At 40.5% G+C, this 18195-nt stretch overlaps 2 protein-coding genes across 12 annotated transcripts in view; both read right to left on the bottom strand.

The window, feature by feature from the left end:
- Window positions 1-1757, bottom strand: part of LOC133150572 (muscleblind-like protein 2a) — a 29198-nt gene extending 27441 nt beyond the window's left edge. For 5 of the 11 annotated variants that reach the window (XM_061273208.1, XM_061273212.1, XM_061273204.1 and 2 more), the window contains exon 1: window positions 1530-1757. The gene's annotated coding sequence lies outside the window, so the exon portion shown is untranslated. The remainder of the gene's footprint in view (window positions 1-1529) is intronic. The other 6 variants (XM_061273210.1, XM_061273214.1, XM_061273213.1 and 3 more) reach the window with 4 other exon arrangements.
- A 6457-nt stretch (window positions 1758-8214) lies between these two features.
- On the bottom strand, window positions 8215-17101 carry LOC133149875 (zona pellucida sperm-binding protein 3-like). Its single transcript, XM_061272073.1, has 12 exons — window positions 14725-17101; window positions 14533-14635; window positions 13673-13791; window positions 13480-13598; window positions 13280-13383; window positions 11922-12099; window positions 11737-11854; window positions 11188-11279; window positions 11003-11097; window positions 10783-10896; window positions 10610-10704; window positions 8215-8334 (listed from the first exon to the last, which is right to left on the bottom strand). The coding sequence occupies exons 1-12, from the start codon at window positions 15061-15063 to the stop codon at window positions 8215-8217; spliced, it is 1596 nt and encodes a 531-aa protein (XP_061128057.1). The 5' UTR covers window positions 15064-17101.
- Between the last annotated feature and the right edge of the window lie 1094 nt (window positions 17102-18195).

The following is an 18195-nucleotide window of genomic DNA, read 5'->3' as shown; positions in this document are numbered from 1 at the left end:
GTGTTTTGCTCGCCAACTGATGAACTATTGTTATGACGGAGAACAGTGATTGGTCATTACTTTCAAACTCAGCTTGTAGTGAGTCACATCACGCATGGCGTGATTGCGACATCTATGATCCCAGCACCTAACACTGTCCAAAGGAGACTCATCTTTTAATGGTTGGGTGAAGAGAGCTACAGCGAGGCACATTGTAGTTCTTCTCCATCCGTTCTACAAAAATGCACCAGCACACGTGGCACGGACGGTGAAGAGCGCCATTGGCGCCTCATGTGCGCTGGGCTTAAAGGCTGCTTTGGAGCCGGTCCAAAGAAGGCGTCATGCCATATCGCCTTTGACACAACTCCCTTCAACTTTGCATTTCCTTTCATCCTGGTTATTTCAGCGCAGTGATGCAATGCTCTTCCAAATGTTCCAAGGCGAAAAGCAGCAGAGCTCTTTAAACCTCAAAACCGTCTTTCAAATATAGTCGTCTCCACTTTTACACATTTTGTCAATGGCGCAGGAAATCCATAAAAGTGAGTGAACATGCAATTTAATATCCATTATCAGGGATCATCTTAGTACTTCTCTTTCATTTGATTTCTAAATAATGACTAATTTGGCTCATGTCCTATTTCCTCCTACAGACCGCCTATCTAAATAGATTTTTTTCCAGCAGGAAAACAGATCACACAAACAAAGGCCTCGCAGATAAACAAGCTGAGCCACTTCCTTCCCTTATATTATCGCCTCGCTTTTTATTGTTTGACCCTAGTTTACCTTGCTCACTCGAAAGTAATGCTATTTAGGAATTCTGGCGAACTTAAATGACTTTGTATCCAAATAGAAAAAAAGTCCTGGTGGTCAATTCCATATAAGAGAACGTCTCTCAAAAAGTGTAGGAACAAACAAATGTTGGCTAATCATGACAGAGAAAACCATGCAGGCTCGGAAATAGGCCACTAAACACTGATCAATGAAAAGGCAGCTGTCTTTTTTTCTATTATTAGCTGAAATCAAATATCAAGCAGCAGTGGGTTGTCTTTGGTTCAGTTTGAAATCCATACTGAGTGGATGGTTTATTTGTATTTTAATCTAAATCTTTAATCCCATTTTGGACTGTTAAATTTTAATTACAATTGTAATTCATTGTGCTTCATGTTTCACACATGGATATAGTTATGATATTTTCAAAAGGATTTATTGCACTTCAAAGTAAAACTTATTTACATGAGCAAGACATGGCGCTATCATATTTAGCGTGCCCACACTGAGAGCACTTTTAATAAACTGATACTAACACTTGACAATGTGTAATTACATTGCACGTCAGAATAATCAACACGTTGATCCTTGAGAACTTAATGCATCAATGCACCTGCAAGACAGCGATGATGACTTTATACAGTTCAACAAAAGTGAATAACAGAAGGACCACTGTGACTGTTTTCACTTCTTCCGTTACCTTTTATCAGCGCCCAGTGGACGCTTCACTTAAAGCAATGGTAAAAACAGCTAATGGCTAAGCTAATTTCCTTCCTTCCTACCTGATGGCGAACCTGTCACATCCAGCTGCGCGGGGTAGCGCTATTCCGTCGGTCGAAGAGGTGCAGGATCCGCTGCCTATCAAATGACATCAAGCAAAAGTGACCATCCTCAGACCTCACGCTACGTTTGCAACAGATAACTTTTTTTTTTCGCGTTTCAAATATGCGTCTGTCGTAAAGCTCACAAGCGCACTCACTACTTTTAAGGCGCAGGAGGAAGCAACAAGCGATTTTGACAGTTCATGGACGCAAGTAAATGCTTCACGCTAGGGGTGGGTGATCCTACGTCAAAACTGTACTAACACATTAGTAATCAGTAATTACACACATCTTACGGTGTTTTATGATTATTGATTACTTAACGGCGTAGTTATGTCCGACACTTATTTCATTAGATGGGCAATAAAGAGACCTTGATCCGAGGATAGATATATTATTACCCTATTTTAAGCATGGAACAGTCCAGCAGCAGCAAGGGTAAAGGAGGGGGTGTCTGTTCCCTAGGAAACAACATTGAATCTCACTGAGGGGAAAGATGTAGCCACTGATTTCTGAACAAATCTGTCTGTCTTTCAAATATGTATGACAGAAACACTAAATTTACTACATATTTATTTAAGGGCCAATAGCGCTCTCTTAGACAAGTTTACTTTCTTTTTAGAGGGTAGTAATAAAGATGTGATCACTACATTTTCACTACACAAAGCAGAAACTCAAATACTAATACTATTTTTCTAATCTTTAATAATGCTCAATTTTGAGAGACGTCTGAATTTAATAATACGTTTGTTGTTAAAATTTGTTTTATTCTGCAGTGGTGTCGTGCAGACTTCTAACATTTTGAAGCCATTGTATAGCAATAGAAATATTAAATCTATTCATGTTGCATTATTGCAAACTATACCACCCACACATAAAATAAAGGAATAAAGTTATTTTTTTATTGTTATAGAATATGTTTAGTTTGTCTCTTGTATCCCATTTGTACTATGTCGGTATGACTGCAAAACACTGCAAACAAAATAACAAATTTTGTATATTTGACTCATAACACAAATTTATCAGATTAAAAGTACACATTTTTATTGAGATGTGTGAAGTGCTATTTAATAAATGTACTGATATCAGCACATATCAAGTCTCCATGGACAGTATGCAGACACAAATTGACTGATTGCTGTGCATTTCCTATTGAGTGCATGAACAATGCACACAGCAGATGCACGCTGTTCTGTCTGGGTCAAGGCGGAATGCCATTAAGAAACATCAGAGTTTGTCTGGACACAGACATTAAAAAATGGAAGCCATGAGGACATTACTACTTCACATTTCTTGGGGCGGATTGGCAAACAAGAATTCAGTTTCAATTCTGTCATCTGGCATTACTGCATATATACAGAGAAAAATATAATTCTCACAAATGAACATTATTCAAAGTAATGGTTAAATGTCTGATATTGAAAACAGAAACGAGAGTGCTTTTATTTTGTTGTTAGTAGCGCAAACAAGAGAATGACTTAAACCAGATGTTAATGTAAAATGGATTGCTTTGACAGGAATTTTGGTTTTGGCATTTGTGACTGTAGCATTTGTGCTGAGTGGACCTCGAGCGAGTATATATTCACCACAATTAGTTAGTGATCCCATTTGGAAGCAGTTTGCCCCCGCAGACAAGAAACAGACACCCACACATGCTCAAACAAACAGAGCCCATAGTCAGAGTGGCCTTGAGCGAGAGCCACTCACTCGTGTGGTGGGCAAAGCTTTTACATCAAATGAGGATAATATTGATCTCGGACATTACCAATTGAGAGCGTATACCTGATTATGAAAGCTTTTAACCCAAATGCTTATTGCAGCAAATGTTAAAAGGAAAGAGCTTACTGCAGACTCAAAGCTCAATCGACTGTGAGAGAGAGAGAGAGAGAGAGAGAGAGAGAGGGAGAGAGAGAGAGAGAGACTTGCTGTCAATTTGATGGGTTGTCAGGTGATCACCCGAGCAGTTCTCCTACTCTCTATTTAATAACCAGTGGGCTAGCGTAAGAAGCTATAAATTGAAAATGCATGCAATAAGTAGGCCAGTGTCTTCAGAACATACGACAGAAATTTTGAAGCATACTCCAATTCATCATAAATCATCTGTGACAGCTCAGCTCGTTTTACCTAGATCACTTGGCTCACTGGTTTTTAAAAGAAAAGCGTCAAATGTTTGCCATCAGAACTTGTATGGCTGGAATATCGCTGCTTTGCATATTTGCTGGAATCCTCATTGGTAAACAAAATTGTGACTGCATTTTGTCTTTCATTGATATACACACGTAGGTAATGCATGCTTTATTACCATGCCAACATGGCTTCTTGCACATTGAGGTTTCCATGCGGCGTTCAACTGCAATAAGAACCAAACAGTGATGATTGCGCTCAGCTGGGAATCTTGGCTATAAATATCCCATTTTGTTTTTTCACTGAACTTCACTTGACTTCTTCCTTGACAAAAAAAATCAATGTGCCTTCATCAGCTCCCCCACCCACCACAGTGCAAAGTGCTTCCAAATACAGTATCGGAATGTGTATTATTCATGAGCTTCAAGCTGATGCAACGCCAACAGCTCAGGCTGGACTCCTCGATGTCTGAACTTGCCGTCATCACCTTCGAAAAGCTCCCTGTGATCCCGACCTGGCAGTCTAAATACATTGATACTTTGTAATATTCAATAACACACTCAGGATCAGAGACCCTTTTTTTTAAATTGCATCTTATTAACAGGAGTAATGAACTTTTCTTTTCTCTCTTAAAAATTTGATGATACAGTCAATATCTTTTTTCTAGTGCTCATTCCAGGCTTTCAAAATGTAGGCCAATTAATTTAATAGTGATTCCCAACCACTGCCCCGTGGCACAGTAGTGTGCGCTATAAGATTATCAGGGGTGCTGTGAGAAATGAAATATCACTAATTTAGTCGGAAAATTCACATTTATTACAAATAGCGTCTCTGATCCAACTTCGCCACTAGATAGCATCGTGCCTATTCCCATTTATATACAACAGAGCTTTGTGTTAAACTAAACAGGTCCAGATTTTACATTTGTAAGTAAATTGAACAAACTCACCAATATTTCAGTAGATGTAATTTTTTAAACATATTTATTTCGTGCAATGTGCCATGATATATTATTTTAAATGTAAAATACGTGCCATGGCGCAATAAAGGTTGTGAAATACTATAGTGTTCGAGGATGGTCATTTGCTTGGAACTGCACGTTGCACATTTTAACTCTCACCATCGATTTCTAAGTGACCACTCAGTGCCCCTTCCAACTACTGTGATTATTATATTACAGTAACCATGGTGATTTATTTGCTACATGATTTCCAGTGGAAATGTATTTATAGAGGAGATTGTGGGTGGACGATCAGTGAGCTTGTGCTTGAGTGGAAGAGCGCTGGATGAAGCCTAAATCAATTACATTTTGCACTCGTGTGCCCAAAAGCACACATATACAGATAGCTGCAGCAGAGTCAGTAAATTACGTTTGCATAATCATACTGGTGTACAATCATTTTTGCAATTGTGCAATCGTGTGTGCATTTATGCATTTTAATTTAATTTATCGTCACGGTCATTTATTAAAAACAAATAATAATAATACATTTAATTGAGAAGCGCCTTTCAGGTCACTCAAGGTCACTTTAAAAGAGTTGAAAAGTTAAAAACAAATCATGTTCAAAAGACATTCATTCATTCATTCATTCATTCATTCATTCATTCATTCATTCATTCATCAACGTACAAGCCTCATAAATATAGGATAGGACATATTGAAAGGCATTAATACCAATGATGGATTTATGTCTCCCTCTACTGGTTGGATATTAAAAAAAAATAACTTCTAATAGGCTATTCAGCCAATAATAATAATAAAGCTTCGTTTCTTTATAAATTGCACAAACGTTACCTTTTTTTTTGGTAAACATATTAAGAAAAAAGTATGATATTTTATTTATATCTTATTTTTAAACTGATTACCATACGCGTAACTTTAATTTTCACTGAAGTAAGAAGTGGTGTCTCGAAGTCGCATTGTTCATATTTAATGCTTATCCACAATATTAATAATTGCCGTAAAATGCATTTATTTGTTTTTGCTGCAGGGGGCAGCGTTGCGCTGCAGGAAGGAGCACTGGTTTTCTTTTGTTAGCTTTCTTTTATTAACTTATTAAAGAGGGTGGAGCAAATTTGTCCCTATTAGTTGGCAGCCAGGCATCTGACGTCAACTCAACATCGACATCGAAGCTTGAATCAAGTTTGATGTTGAATTGACATCATCCACTGGGGTGAAATGGAGACCCTATGAAGGGACTGTTCATAAATCTCATTAAAGTCAAAAACTGGTAGTTATCATTCTCAGAATCAAACTACGTATAAGCAGAAACATAAAAAAAAAATCAATGCTTCTTAAATACACAAGATGATTTTCATAGGGGACTGAAAACCAAGAGGATGGATTGTCGAGAAAAAAAAACAGGATTTTGTTTTTGTATGAGGGAAATGCAAACCAAAATAGAGGCGCTGACAGCTTCCTCTATCAAGACCCGGTGGGAGCGCTTAGTCAGTTTTGTGCTGTGAGATAAGGGGGAGATTTATTTATTCGGGTAGATAGCGCTGGCACATTTTGAATGATAAAGGGGTATGTTTGTGTGTGGTGCCCGCATTCACTTTCAAACTGCCAGTCAGGATTTGAGGTCACAACCTGGTGGTTAAAAATGTGGGGTCCATATAGGAGAAATTTCTAAAGTTGTGTTCTTCTTCCGCTTTCAAGCAGACTGGTGGTGCACCTGGGTGTTAAGATCAAATATTCTGCATGTTCCCATTCTAGCACGTGGAAAAACAAAATCCACATCAAACATAAGGATCCGATTATTTTCATCCATTGTTTGCAGGGGGGAAAAAAAACATCTAAAGCAGCAATAAACGGAAAAGGCACCTTTTGTTGTGGTTTATCCTCCTGGTGGTTTAAAGGAAGGTGGTGGGTCCACTATGGGAAGGAGCGTGTGTGTTGTTTCAGTGCAAAACGACATCTGTTCTGAAGTACATCACATCCGTGTTAACTCGCTGGTTCAGATGCTCCCCAGCTTGGTGATTTATTTGTCTCACATGTTTGGTGTTTAGGTCAGGCACAGCTGAGCTGGCGCCAAGGAAGTGAAGGCCTCCAAAGAAGCACTTTATTTTTTACACGGGAGTGGTTGCATTTGTCTGCAAAATACTCCATAATGGGAAGTGATCGATTCTTCCTAAAACTCAGAAAAGAAATTACCGTATTTTCCGGACTATAAGGCGCGCCGGACTATAAGGCGCACCTTCAAGGAGTGGCCCATTTTAAAACTTTGTCCATATATAAGGCGCACCGGACTATAAGGTGCACCATTAATGCATCATTTTTAATCCAAATCATTCTCCATTTTATCTTTTTTATTTCAACTTCAGATGCAACAAATTACTTTAAAATCAGAAAATAATGATCCATAGTCTTTTTGATTCATCATTTATAGTCTTCAGCGGGCCACTTATGATTGATTTCATGACACAATGCTTTGGGCCAGTTTAAAATGAGGGATTTGGTCCATATATAAGGACTATAAGGCGCACTGTCGGCTTTTGAGAAAATCTTAGGTTTTTAGGTGCGACTTATACTCCTGAAAATATGGTAACAATCAATTGATATTTTGGTCATCTGCAGTCCTGCTTAAAAAACATCATTTGATGTTGAGCTCCATAATCCGACAAAGGAGTCAATTGGAGAAAACTGAAGATCATCGTGGCCCACATCAAGGGTGTGTGAGAATGTCGCTTCTTGAGGTGCAGCTCTGTAGGTCAAGGCACCGCTTTCCTCTTCCGTCTTCTGGGACAAACCGCAGTGTCAGTTACAACAGGAAAAGGCTGAAGGTCAAAGCGCAGGCCTATTGTTTTTCCTGCATGTGACAGACGTCTGTCTGTTTTAACTTCCTCTGTCTGAGGAAAACACACACCTGAGCGAAGTAGAACGCAGTCAGAATCTTATCGCCTCAGCCCATAAAGCCCTTTGCAATACAAAGACGCAAATGGCTTCCATGCTAAGGGAGTTTAAGACAAAGCAAAGAGAAGCCTCTTCCAGCGTCTTCAGCAAAAACTATTAAAACATAACTTTCGGCAGATAAAAAAGGGAAGGCTCAGAAACCCTGGAGACACTCACTGGTGCCTTTGTACACTGATTAAGGAGACTGGCGGATGCATATAATCAGCATATTATTGATAGTCTTAATGAGAAAGGCTCTGAGTCAGTGAAGCCATTAGCCACCATAAGAGAGGTTTAATTGTTTTGTGTGCCCGTGTCGACGCGGTTGTGATGTTGTGCGGCGTGCACGCCTGCCTGTGCGAGGACAGAGCTAATTAAATCCACTCCTTTCCTTAGCAACTTTCCCCTCTCTTAATTAAGAGGGTTAATTATGGGCAGAGCAGAGGTCACGTGCATGTCTGTGTGCACACGCGTGCTTCACACTTGAGTAGGTTGCGATAGCTTTTAAAAAAGGCATAAATTACTTTGTGTGCTTACATGGTTTTAATTTGACAGCTTTTGATATTTGGCAGCGCACTTCAATAAAGGCTCTAGTTGTGTGTGAGATATTTTCGTGAATGTGTGTTCAGTCTAGCAATGTGTGCATCTCTCCATGATTATTCCACGATTGTCCTGCTCATAGCAGAAGCTTGTCGTAGTACCCACATTGACCTGAAGGAGGTAGCATGGTGCCACGTCAGGCCATTTAGACTGCCAGAAAATACAAAGAAAGAGGAGCAAAGGGGGTGTCAAACTTGTTTTTTCCGCGGGCCGCATTGTAGTCGTAGCTTCTTTCGGAGGGCCATTATGACTGTCAACCGAAATAAATGTATGAGCACCTCATATTATATACAGTAAAAGGTACAAAACAAACGGACAAATAACTAGTTTTCAAATCAGGCGAGTAAAAACTGGTTAAATATTTTAAAAAAAAAGATATTAAAAGTGAAGACAATTTGCAATTCTAGTAATGACACGCAAATTTGATGCACAATTTGTCTTTGCTGGCCACATAAAATGATGTGCCGGACCGTATCTGGCCCCCGGGCCTTGAGTTTGACACCTGTGACGTAGTAGATGAAATTGAAGTCATGCCTGGCAAACGCGTATCTGGTAAATACAATGTGGTTAGTTGTATCAGTGAATGACTGGGAGACGGATTATCCAAACACTCAACACAGCCAGTGGCTCAATTTTAGATGGCTTTTTAATGGGATTGTTTTGCCAATTTAACATCACAATCACATTCGGCCCCTCCATTGAACTCTTGGCGAAAGATTTGCAATCGTAATTATTGAACAGCTTTAACATTTATGATTGTTGGCCTGGGTCATTTTATAAGTAGGTTAGGGATTAACGATAGAATGGGAAATTTTTGAGAATAGTGTCACAAATTAGTGGATACACATGTCAATTATATACTTTCTGCCATATATATGAAGATCATTCATTTGTTCTGTCTGCCTTTGTAAATTACTGGCATAGCAAAAAATACCGTATTGGCCCGAATATAAGCTGACCCCCTCTTTTTCAAGATTTTTTTTGAACACCAAATTAAATTTTTATACAGAAGATAATTACTGTACATTTGAAACAAATATATTTTTCTTCTTCGTGCTACCGCTATTTTTATTTCTCTTCTTCGTGACGGGTTCGCTTTGGCCTGGGGAGTTGAGTTCAGCATTCGCTTTAAAGATATCTGGCACCATCTAGCGTTGTAATTACACCATCTTATATTCGTGCCAATACGGTACATGAATTATGAATTATTTTTGGACCAATTAAGCGAATAAGTCACCTACAAAATTTTCTTTAGAATAACATGTTGACCCCTACTAGTCTAAACATAGCATTCTGATTAATGATTAGTTTGTGTAATATGAGCAAAATTGACCAGTTTTTATTTGGTTGCCATTATTCACGCATAGTGTGCGCGTCTTTATCACAAAAACTCAGACGCCCATTTATCCTTAGCTTCTCTTAATGCTGTTCTAAAGTTTTGTATATACATATACCACAACACCAAATACATGGTGTGATGGAGAAAAAAAAAAATTTCAGGAGGCCCATTTCATGAGCATTGCGGGAAGATAACAGCTAAAATGTTTTCCTATATTGTCTCATTAACAAACCATCATAAAAAAGAAAGTCCCATCTCATCATTGATTCTTTTAAGGGAAAGGGGTTTTCTTCCCCACGTCTCAGTGTCGCTGTCATGCCTCCATGCCGGTGCATCATTAGATATTGCTTTTTACGAGCCTCTGGTGTGTTGGCGATGGCAGGGGGGGTCAGCGTTACCCCGGCAGTAAAGCGACGCATCCGTCGGTTCTGCACATAGGAGCAAACACTCCATTAAATCAGGCCTCCACATATTACTGTAATAAAAGCCTCCGCTTCGCTTTTATGGGCTTTTTAATTATGTCTATTCGTCTTCCCGGGCTCATGAGCAACAGTTCATGATGAGTCCCATTTTGTGAGGACTCATTCACTGGCAGAATGCTAGAGGGGGCTGCTTGGCCGGTGGGGTGGCGGAGACATTACTGGGAGAATGTAAAATATGACTGCTGTTTCAGCCATTGTAGTTAGGCTCGCAGCGTGGAACCACTGGTGCTACATTTCCATTTTGCTCATGGGGTTATCTTTCCGTTTGAGGTCTAAAGTGAGCACACTGTGCAGACTTGATCTCTTCTCTTTCATTACTCTGGAACTTAGTCGTGCGTGTAGCCATAACCAGCGCCAAGCCATGCAGATTGATGAACCAATAAGCTTCCTTGGAAACACACTGCACACGGTTTTATAGCCTAGCAATTGGCTGGACATCATTTAACCTGTTTTAAATCCAAGCAGCTCATACTGGTTCAAAAGAAACACCCGTGTACTGCATACGGTATGTTTAGCAGGAACATTTACGATTGTGGATCTCAGTTGGAGGATAAAAAGAACACGAGCCTTGGGCATGATTTCTTTATTTTCCTCGATTAGGTACCTTTCCAGCGGGTTTGTGCATTCTGCTGCAAATGGCAGCACTCATGACAGTGAGCAGCATCACCGCCAGCATTGTCCCCAACATACACAGTGTGGCTAAAGATCGTGAAGATGAAGAGAAACATAGCTTAGAACCAAGTCAAATGACATCACGTCCATGCTTTGGCTTTATACCCGATTGTGTAACGTCTTTTGTCTGAAGATTAGAACTGGATTCTGGCTGCGACATGTCCTCCTCCACTTGGATGGGGCCAAGATGATCTGTCCCCTCCCACTGTGGAAAGAGACCTGCCACTCCAAGAACAGAAGGGTAACAAGCACATCAGTGCATTTAGCCCAAAGCGGAACAGGAGACACTCCAACATTTCCCCATGTTGTGTTTCTGTCAACACACCGGCATCGTCTCCAAGGTTTCTTTTCCGTCGCTGCTCACTGCAGCTGCTTTCACAACAGCTACACACCTTGTTCTCCCCATCTGACGCCACCCATCTGCCCCGAGGCAAACATTTATACAGCATTAAAAAAAAAAAAACCTGTGTTAGAGATGCGGCTTCAAGGAATTGCTTTGTTAGCACTAACCTTTTGGCTTCAGCTAAAAATGAACAGGCTTTGAGCTGAGAGTTGACTGGAACAGAGAGGGTAGTTGCTAGCAGCTGACATGTGATGTAAAGCTACGAAGGAGTGGAATAAAAAAAAAAAAATGAGATGCTGCACATGTCTAATACGTACTTTACTAATGATGCCGAGAAAGTAGTGTACAAAGCTAAAATTCACCAATATGGGCTACACAACAAACTGATGAATAATTAGTTATGAAATTGGAGACTTGTAAAAATTGTTCAAATATTTTAAAACGGTGAATGATCATAAAAATTGCTAGTAACAGCTCCATTTTTTTAAAGTGAAGACAATTTGCACTCGATGCACAATTTATCTTCGCGAGCCACATAAAAGGATGTGATGGGCCCTATCTGGCCCCCGGGCCTTGAGTTTGACACATACGCCAAAAGGTTTCTACCATTCCAACACACTTGCCAGTCAGATCATCTGAAGGGAAAATTAGACCTAAATGTCTGGCTTGGATAGTTTCAGGTTTCAAACGAAGCAGATCACACAAGCGGCACTTACCGGATTCTTGTGATCTTGGTGGAAATTGAAGGCTTTCAGCTGGAAAACAAGTTTATTCTCACTGCTTCTCTGCATGAAGTATGACTTGGCTCCTGTCATTGTAGCATCTACTAGACACCTATTAGACACAAGGTCCACAGATGGTCATGCCGACTTTCAAGTAAAATTACATTGGTACGTCTTACCCATGATTGTCAATAAAGGTATATGATGGTTGAGAATTCGGGGAGGCGCTCATGGTGGCCACACAGCTGTCAGCAAAGACCCTCAATGGAATATGATAGCCCTGAAGGACCGAGGCTTCGATTTGCATCATCTCGCCCACGTCGTAAACACCGGGGAACCTCTGCGGCTGCCACTCCTCTAATCAGTCAATCCGAATACAGAAATGCAATCTTGAGGGCACTTGCACAATCGAATAAGATTAAGATGCATCAGATACAATGATAAAATATCCACATTCATATTTCATTTTAAGCATTACAGAGGGCACCAACCCCAAAGATTTCCTTAGAATAATATGTTTTATGTGCCCCCACTGGTCCTAACAACATTGTGATTAATGTTGTGATTGTGCAACACGAGTTAAGCAGCAAAATTCACACTCCCCCCCCCCCCCCCATCTAAGAGGGCAGCCATTTTGCCACTTGCTGTCGACTGAAAAGGATATCACAGTTGCCAGGGCTCATGTCATGACCAATCACGGCTCAGCTTTAAAAACTGGTGATTGGGTGTGATTTAGACCTGCCAACAGCAATTGTCAAAATGGAAAAAAAAATTCTTCTGGCAATTAGTTTAGAAATCATTATGGTTGTAGTTTGCACTGCATCACAAGAATTGCAACTAATATTTTGTTCTTCACGTGCAGCCAAATTAACCAAAATAGGGTACTGCTAAGTCAAATTTACTACTACCACTCTAGCCTCAGTACTTAAATAATAATAGTTAGACGTTAAACTTAACTTTAGGTTCTTTTTTCCCCCCGTCAGGGTGAAGGATCACATTTATAGCAATGAAAAATCAATTCATGAGTTTGAGTATGTTGTACACAGTCAAGAGTGTCCATTTACGGAAATTCAATAAAAACTCAATGAGAAAAATAGATTGGGACATTGCACAAAAAGAAGGCAGAAAGGAAAACACGCATCATGTCACAGGCCAGCGGTGCAAATAATGAACATTTGTGAGATCAGTTATTAAATCATGTTTGTTTAAATAAAGCTTATTGAAATTTTAATGAATAGATTTTTTTTTTCCCCCACATGAAGCCTATTTGCTTTCCTCAGAGATGTACCCACTCATTTTATTTAAACATAATTAGAAACTCAGTATGAAGCTGAGCAGTTGTACACTGCTGGAAACTACAACCAGAATAATGAACATCAATCATTACATTCAAAATTGATAACTTTTGTCGGTTCATTATCAATATTTAGTCACAACCAGGACTTGAGTTTGTAGCCCATCCCAGTTAATAGCTAGCGAGCAGCCAATCTGGCTGCAACTCAACACCATTTTCCTTTACAGGTTTTGATTTGCTCACCTGTCATGAGCCTCAGGGAGAAGTGTAGCTGCTGATCTGTTAACAGGCTAGACGCAAACTGCTGCCAATGAGGCAACATGGCATCACTGCTCACATAGTGCCTCCTTTGACAGTTAGAGCAAAGTGTGATCTCATGCAGGCAGCATTTTGGATTTGTTGTACGAACGTCTGTATGATGAGGGGACGAATCGAAGCTTTACCTCGGATAGTGGCATTCGATTAACGCCTCGGAAGGGTTTGTCTTAAAAATGAAGGTGCTGCCGACTGGCGTTGGCGAGTAGGTGAGTGAAAAGGTGTAGATGAGGGCTTCATCTGTCATCTAATGAGGAGGAAGAGGTGTTATAGTAGCTTTGAGCAGACAGGAAATAAAATGTCCAAAAATAAAAACCTGGCCTTTTTTCTGCTGCCACAGCTGTGCAGCTCCGTCTGGAAACGTAGCATGTGGTCGGCAACGCTCAGCAGGCTGCAGCCTCCTAAGGTCAGATCACTCGGACGGATCAGCTGACCGTTTCCTATAAGAACAAAGTCAGGCACCATTTACCTGCAGTCTATTTCTTGTCCTGCTCTGCTCTGCTTCAGTCAATAACACTCAGAGCAAATGCAACTTGCTTAATGCACGGCTGTGCCATTTCTCAGATTCTCAGAGTAAAGAAAAAGGACATCCTTATCGATTGGCAGCCTTGATTCGGTGCCATTTACGATAAGCCACACAGAATGTGCTGTCATCACACTTTGTTCAATGTTCTGATTCTAGTTTGCTTCGAGGACAATGCGTTGAGTCATCTTCAAGTAGAAAAAAGCAAAACATACTGAAATGGAGTGTATGGAAAGCGATCATAGTCTTTAATTTGAGCTTGTTTAATTTTGGCGGACAAGAATAAATGATCTCTCAAAAGCCATTGTCCACTACAAAATCAACTCGAGGTTCCCACCACACAGCAGATAAAATTGCTAAAAACAAATACAAAAATGTCAAAATTAATTAACAAAAATATTTTGATAATACATAAAGCATCTATAATAGAGTAGAGCATATATTTTTGATCATATAACAGCACCAATAATTGAATTTCATTTATCCTTGTGTCCTATTTTTGTTTGATATTTTTTAATCACAAAACAATAAACCAACAGTATATGGGGAAATGTTTTTATAATGCAGCCTCATGCAAAATGGAATGTATTTCTTTATATATATATATATATATATATACATATATATATATATATATATATATATATGCAGCAGTTACCTAAGAAGTTCTGCTTGACCTCTATGATGACCTCTCCCTCGCCACATTGCACCACCAGGCTGTCAGCTGGCACAGGTACCCGCTGTTTAAAGTCAACCGCCATCTAAAACACCATTTAAAGTCAGACTACACTTTGATAGGCAGTTACGCATGTGGAAGCCCAGGGAAGGGAAATGTTATTTCTTGAAATACCTTTGGATCCTCCTCAGCGGGCGGGTCAAGATCTGGACCCTCAATTATGGTCTGTAACATGTGATCTTGGACAGAGGGCGGTGGCTCACTGGCCTCCTGTGTTTGCGGCCTTTTTGCATGCTCTTCAACAGCAGGCCTCTTCAGCTGATAGATCCAGAGCCGCTGGTTGACAGGGGAGGTCCTATTTGACTGATGATCTGTTGTTTTTGGCTGCGTTGGCGGCTCTGTCCATGTCCACGCTCTTTTGGTTGGCATGGAAGTTGTGTTGAAGCTTTTTAAAGCGGCACAAAGACTCCCACCTGACAAAAGGAGCCCAAACAAAACTCCCCATAACTCCATTACAACAATCACACAAAAATGGGAGCAGCTCTGCTTTGGCCTTCTGAGGAAATGAAAGATATGATAGCTTGGCTCGGACTCCACCCACACCTAATGGCTTGATTGCGTTCCAGCCTGCAGGACTCATTCTCTGAGGCTTTAATATCCAGCGTTTCATAAAATAGAATTGCAAATGGGATGCTTGGCTGTGCACTCTAAAGGTCACATTCAAAGATAGATTTGAATCTTGGAGTCTGTGTCAAAAGCTGATGATTTCTTGCTTTTTTTTTTCTTCAGGGAGACTGCAGTAGTCAAGTCAAGTCAAGTCAAGTTTATTTGTATAGCCCTAAATCACGAGCAGTCTCAAAGGGCTTCACATAGACAAAAAATTGACAATTATTCTCAAAGCATCCCCTGATCTTAAGATCCCAAAAGGGCAAGGAAAATCTAAAAAAAAAACCTACCAGGGGAAAATGAGAAAACCAATAAAAAGCATGTTCAGTAATATAAGATGACTGAACGGAGACGCGAAATCAGGCTAAGCCGGTGAGCTCGTTCACAAATCAGTGAGCATTTTTGTCATCGGTCTTTAAGTCCTTTTTTAAAAAAAAAAAAATGCCAGCACTTATTTGCTGTATGTACGCAGAAGGGTGAATATTACTCACAATAAAAGGTGCTAGATTTTTTTTTTTAGACTCTTTTTTAATTTTTTAAAATGTTGCCAGTTGTCACTAAATATAGTTGGCAACACTCACTTCATCATGCCCTTGCTTCGCCCCTGTTGTCATAGTAATGAAAGCCAGATCTGTAAATGCATGAGATGGACCCCCCCTCTCCAAAAATAATATGTGAACCAGAGTGTGACAGGGGCTGTAAATTCTTTATCCTTTGCATATTTTGACAGGCAATGTGAATGATTTGTCATCAAGACACCTAAGAACTATTTTTAAATTGCAGAAAGAATGCGAAATAATATTCTATAAAATAACTCAATTATTTCTCCAAACATTCTAATCTGATTTGACCAACAGAAATACATTTTTTTTTTCTTGCCGATACACAAAAACAGTCTGCTGTGTGTCAGGAAGTAGCTTTTATCTAACACTGATCAGCGGCAAGACAAAGAAACGAGGCGTGTTTGTGCGATACGTATTGTTGTGTGTGTGTGTGTGTGTGGGTGGCTTGAGATCAGACCGTGCCTGCCAGTCAGGCTTCCTCCCCACATCTCTAACTCATTTTAGCAAACACTAATTTGCTCCCTAGAGAAAGAACCACCAATTCCATACACACAAAGTCAAATCTCATCATCCTCTGTTTGCAGTCGTCTTGACACATGTCCACGACAAAATGACCAGAACAGGATGTGGGACATTGATGCAAGATATAAAAGCAAGGCAGCTTGCAGCAAACGGACTACTGCTATGGAGCCTCATTAAAAGCATGTTGCGGGCGAAGGAGTTATTTGTGTGTTTTGTCAGCTCAGTTGGGGCACTGAGTAGATGTGTGGCGAGATATTTGCGTCAAAGTTTTAGCCTTGTTTTGTGCCACGCGGGAAGCATTTTAGTAGTTTGGGCAAATCGTCTGCCAAAGATGGAATATGTGCTCAGGGCAAAACTAGTGTGAGAAAAGAAAGTGAAAAGGCCTGAATCGAGAAGTGGGGGGGAAGGGAAGAGAATGTGAAAACAAAGAGGAAAAATATGGCTCGGGTCGAGGAACAGACAACAGCTAAATCCGGTGGGAGTAATGTGGAATAACAGCGTCCGCGGCTCCGATTCACGGGCCATCGGCGGCCGATTCCGCAGAAGGTCGCCAATGTTGTTCCAGCGCATTGGCGTGGACACACACACACAAATACCCCCACAATCATGCGCCCACACAAGCACCGTCCATTACACAAAGACGCACACGCTAATGGACTGTTATTAAAGACATGCATCACACCGCGTCGCCCACGACCACACACAGAGGCGAGCGGCGCATTGCTTACAGACACACACTAATGGGATTTCTGTGCACAGCTGTATCATTCAGGAAAGAGTCCTCGGTGACAGCGAGGCTCTCACACTACACTACACACGGGTCTGTGTGGGCGGACCCGCAACGACAAAAAACTTTTCTAGTTTTATCACATCATCCATGACATTTGTCATGAAAGGATAGGTGGCAAAAAGCATTGGCTTTTGTCACCATGCAAAGGTCCACAGCGCCGGATGATTGACAGGTGACACCGCCTTGTGCTGTGGCACTCGGAGGAACAATGTGGCGGTGAAATCGACCTTTAACCTTCACTCGGTATCACAGCCTTCAAACTATTTCTCAGGGGGATGACTCTCCTGTTACTCATTTGAATTTGAGTTTATTTTTGAACATGAGATCAACCAAACACATTTTGACATAATTTCATGTTATGCCAAGAAGACAAATAAATCAACATGTTCAAAAAAGGAGAAGGAAGATTGCTCACCTATGGAAAACAGTATCATTACATTTATTCAGCCTTCTTTGTTGTTCATTCAGGGCGAGATGGTTTACCATCACTTTTTAAATGATATCGGTTCTGTAAGAGTGAGAAAGAAGCGTGACTTCTCCCTGAACTGTTTGGTAAATGGTTGGACAGACAATCATAAATGTAATGGTAAGCTCCATTGGAACTTCTCATGTTCCACTTGTGTTTGCGTGGGATTTTGCCAGGGTCTTTCACTTCCAGATTTCAACTGAACTGGTAAAAATTAAGGTCTTTTTCTTTCTTATGCAATTGACCGGCGAGCAGTTTTTATGTTTCTTGGCTGTCCCCCAGAGTAAACTGGGAAATGCAAGGAAGTACTTGATGATTCATAAAGGTGGCAAATAATGTTGTTTGCCACAATCATGTAGAAAGAATTTTAGTCTGTTAAGTTTATTGTTTAGCACATATTATTAGTATATCAATAACTGTGCAAGGAGGGAGACGAAGTCTAGGGTTTGTAAAGAGCTCCACTCCTTCTAACCCCCAATTCCAACCCATAATGCTGAGTGCCAAGCAGGGAGGCAATGGGTCCCATCTTTACAGTCTTTGCTATGACCCGGCTGGGGTTTGAACCCACAACCTTACAGTCTCAGGGTGGACACTAACCACTAGGCCACTGAGCTGGCAGAAAGAGCTTTCTTCCAACC

Source organism: Syngnathus typhle, linkage group LG2 (genome assembly GCF_033458585.1).
Source record: "Syngnathus typhle isolate RoL2023-S1 ecotype Sweden linkage group LG2, RoL_Styp_1.0, whole genome shotgun sequence".
Taxonomy (NCBI): domain Eukaryota; kingdom Metazoa; phylum Chordata; class Actinopteri; order Syngnathiformes; family Syngnathidae; genus Syngnathus; species Syngnathus typhle.
The sequence above is the reverse complement of the archived record's forward strand: the minus strand, read 5'-3'. Positions and strand labels throughout refer to the sequence as shown.

Bases quoted from the DNA above. Each gene is read 5' to 3' on its own strand.
- LOC133149875 (XM_061272073.1), bottom strand. From the start codon at position 15,063: ATGGAGTTATGGGGAGTTTTGTTTGGGCTCCTTTTGTCAGGTGGGAGT. The intron at 11,098-11,187 runs GTTAGTGCTAAC...GCCTCGGGGCAG, and splicing joins TTTTTAGCTGAAGCCAAAAG to ATGGGTGGCGTCAGATGGGG. The intron at 10,705-10,782 runs GTATAAAGCCAA...CACGATCTTTAG, and splicing joins AAAAGACGTTACACAATCGG to CCACACTGTGTATGTTGGGG.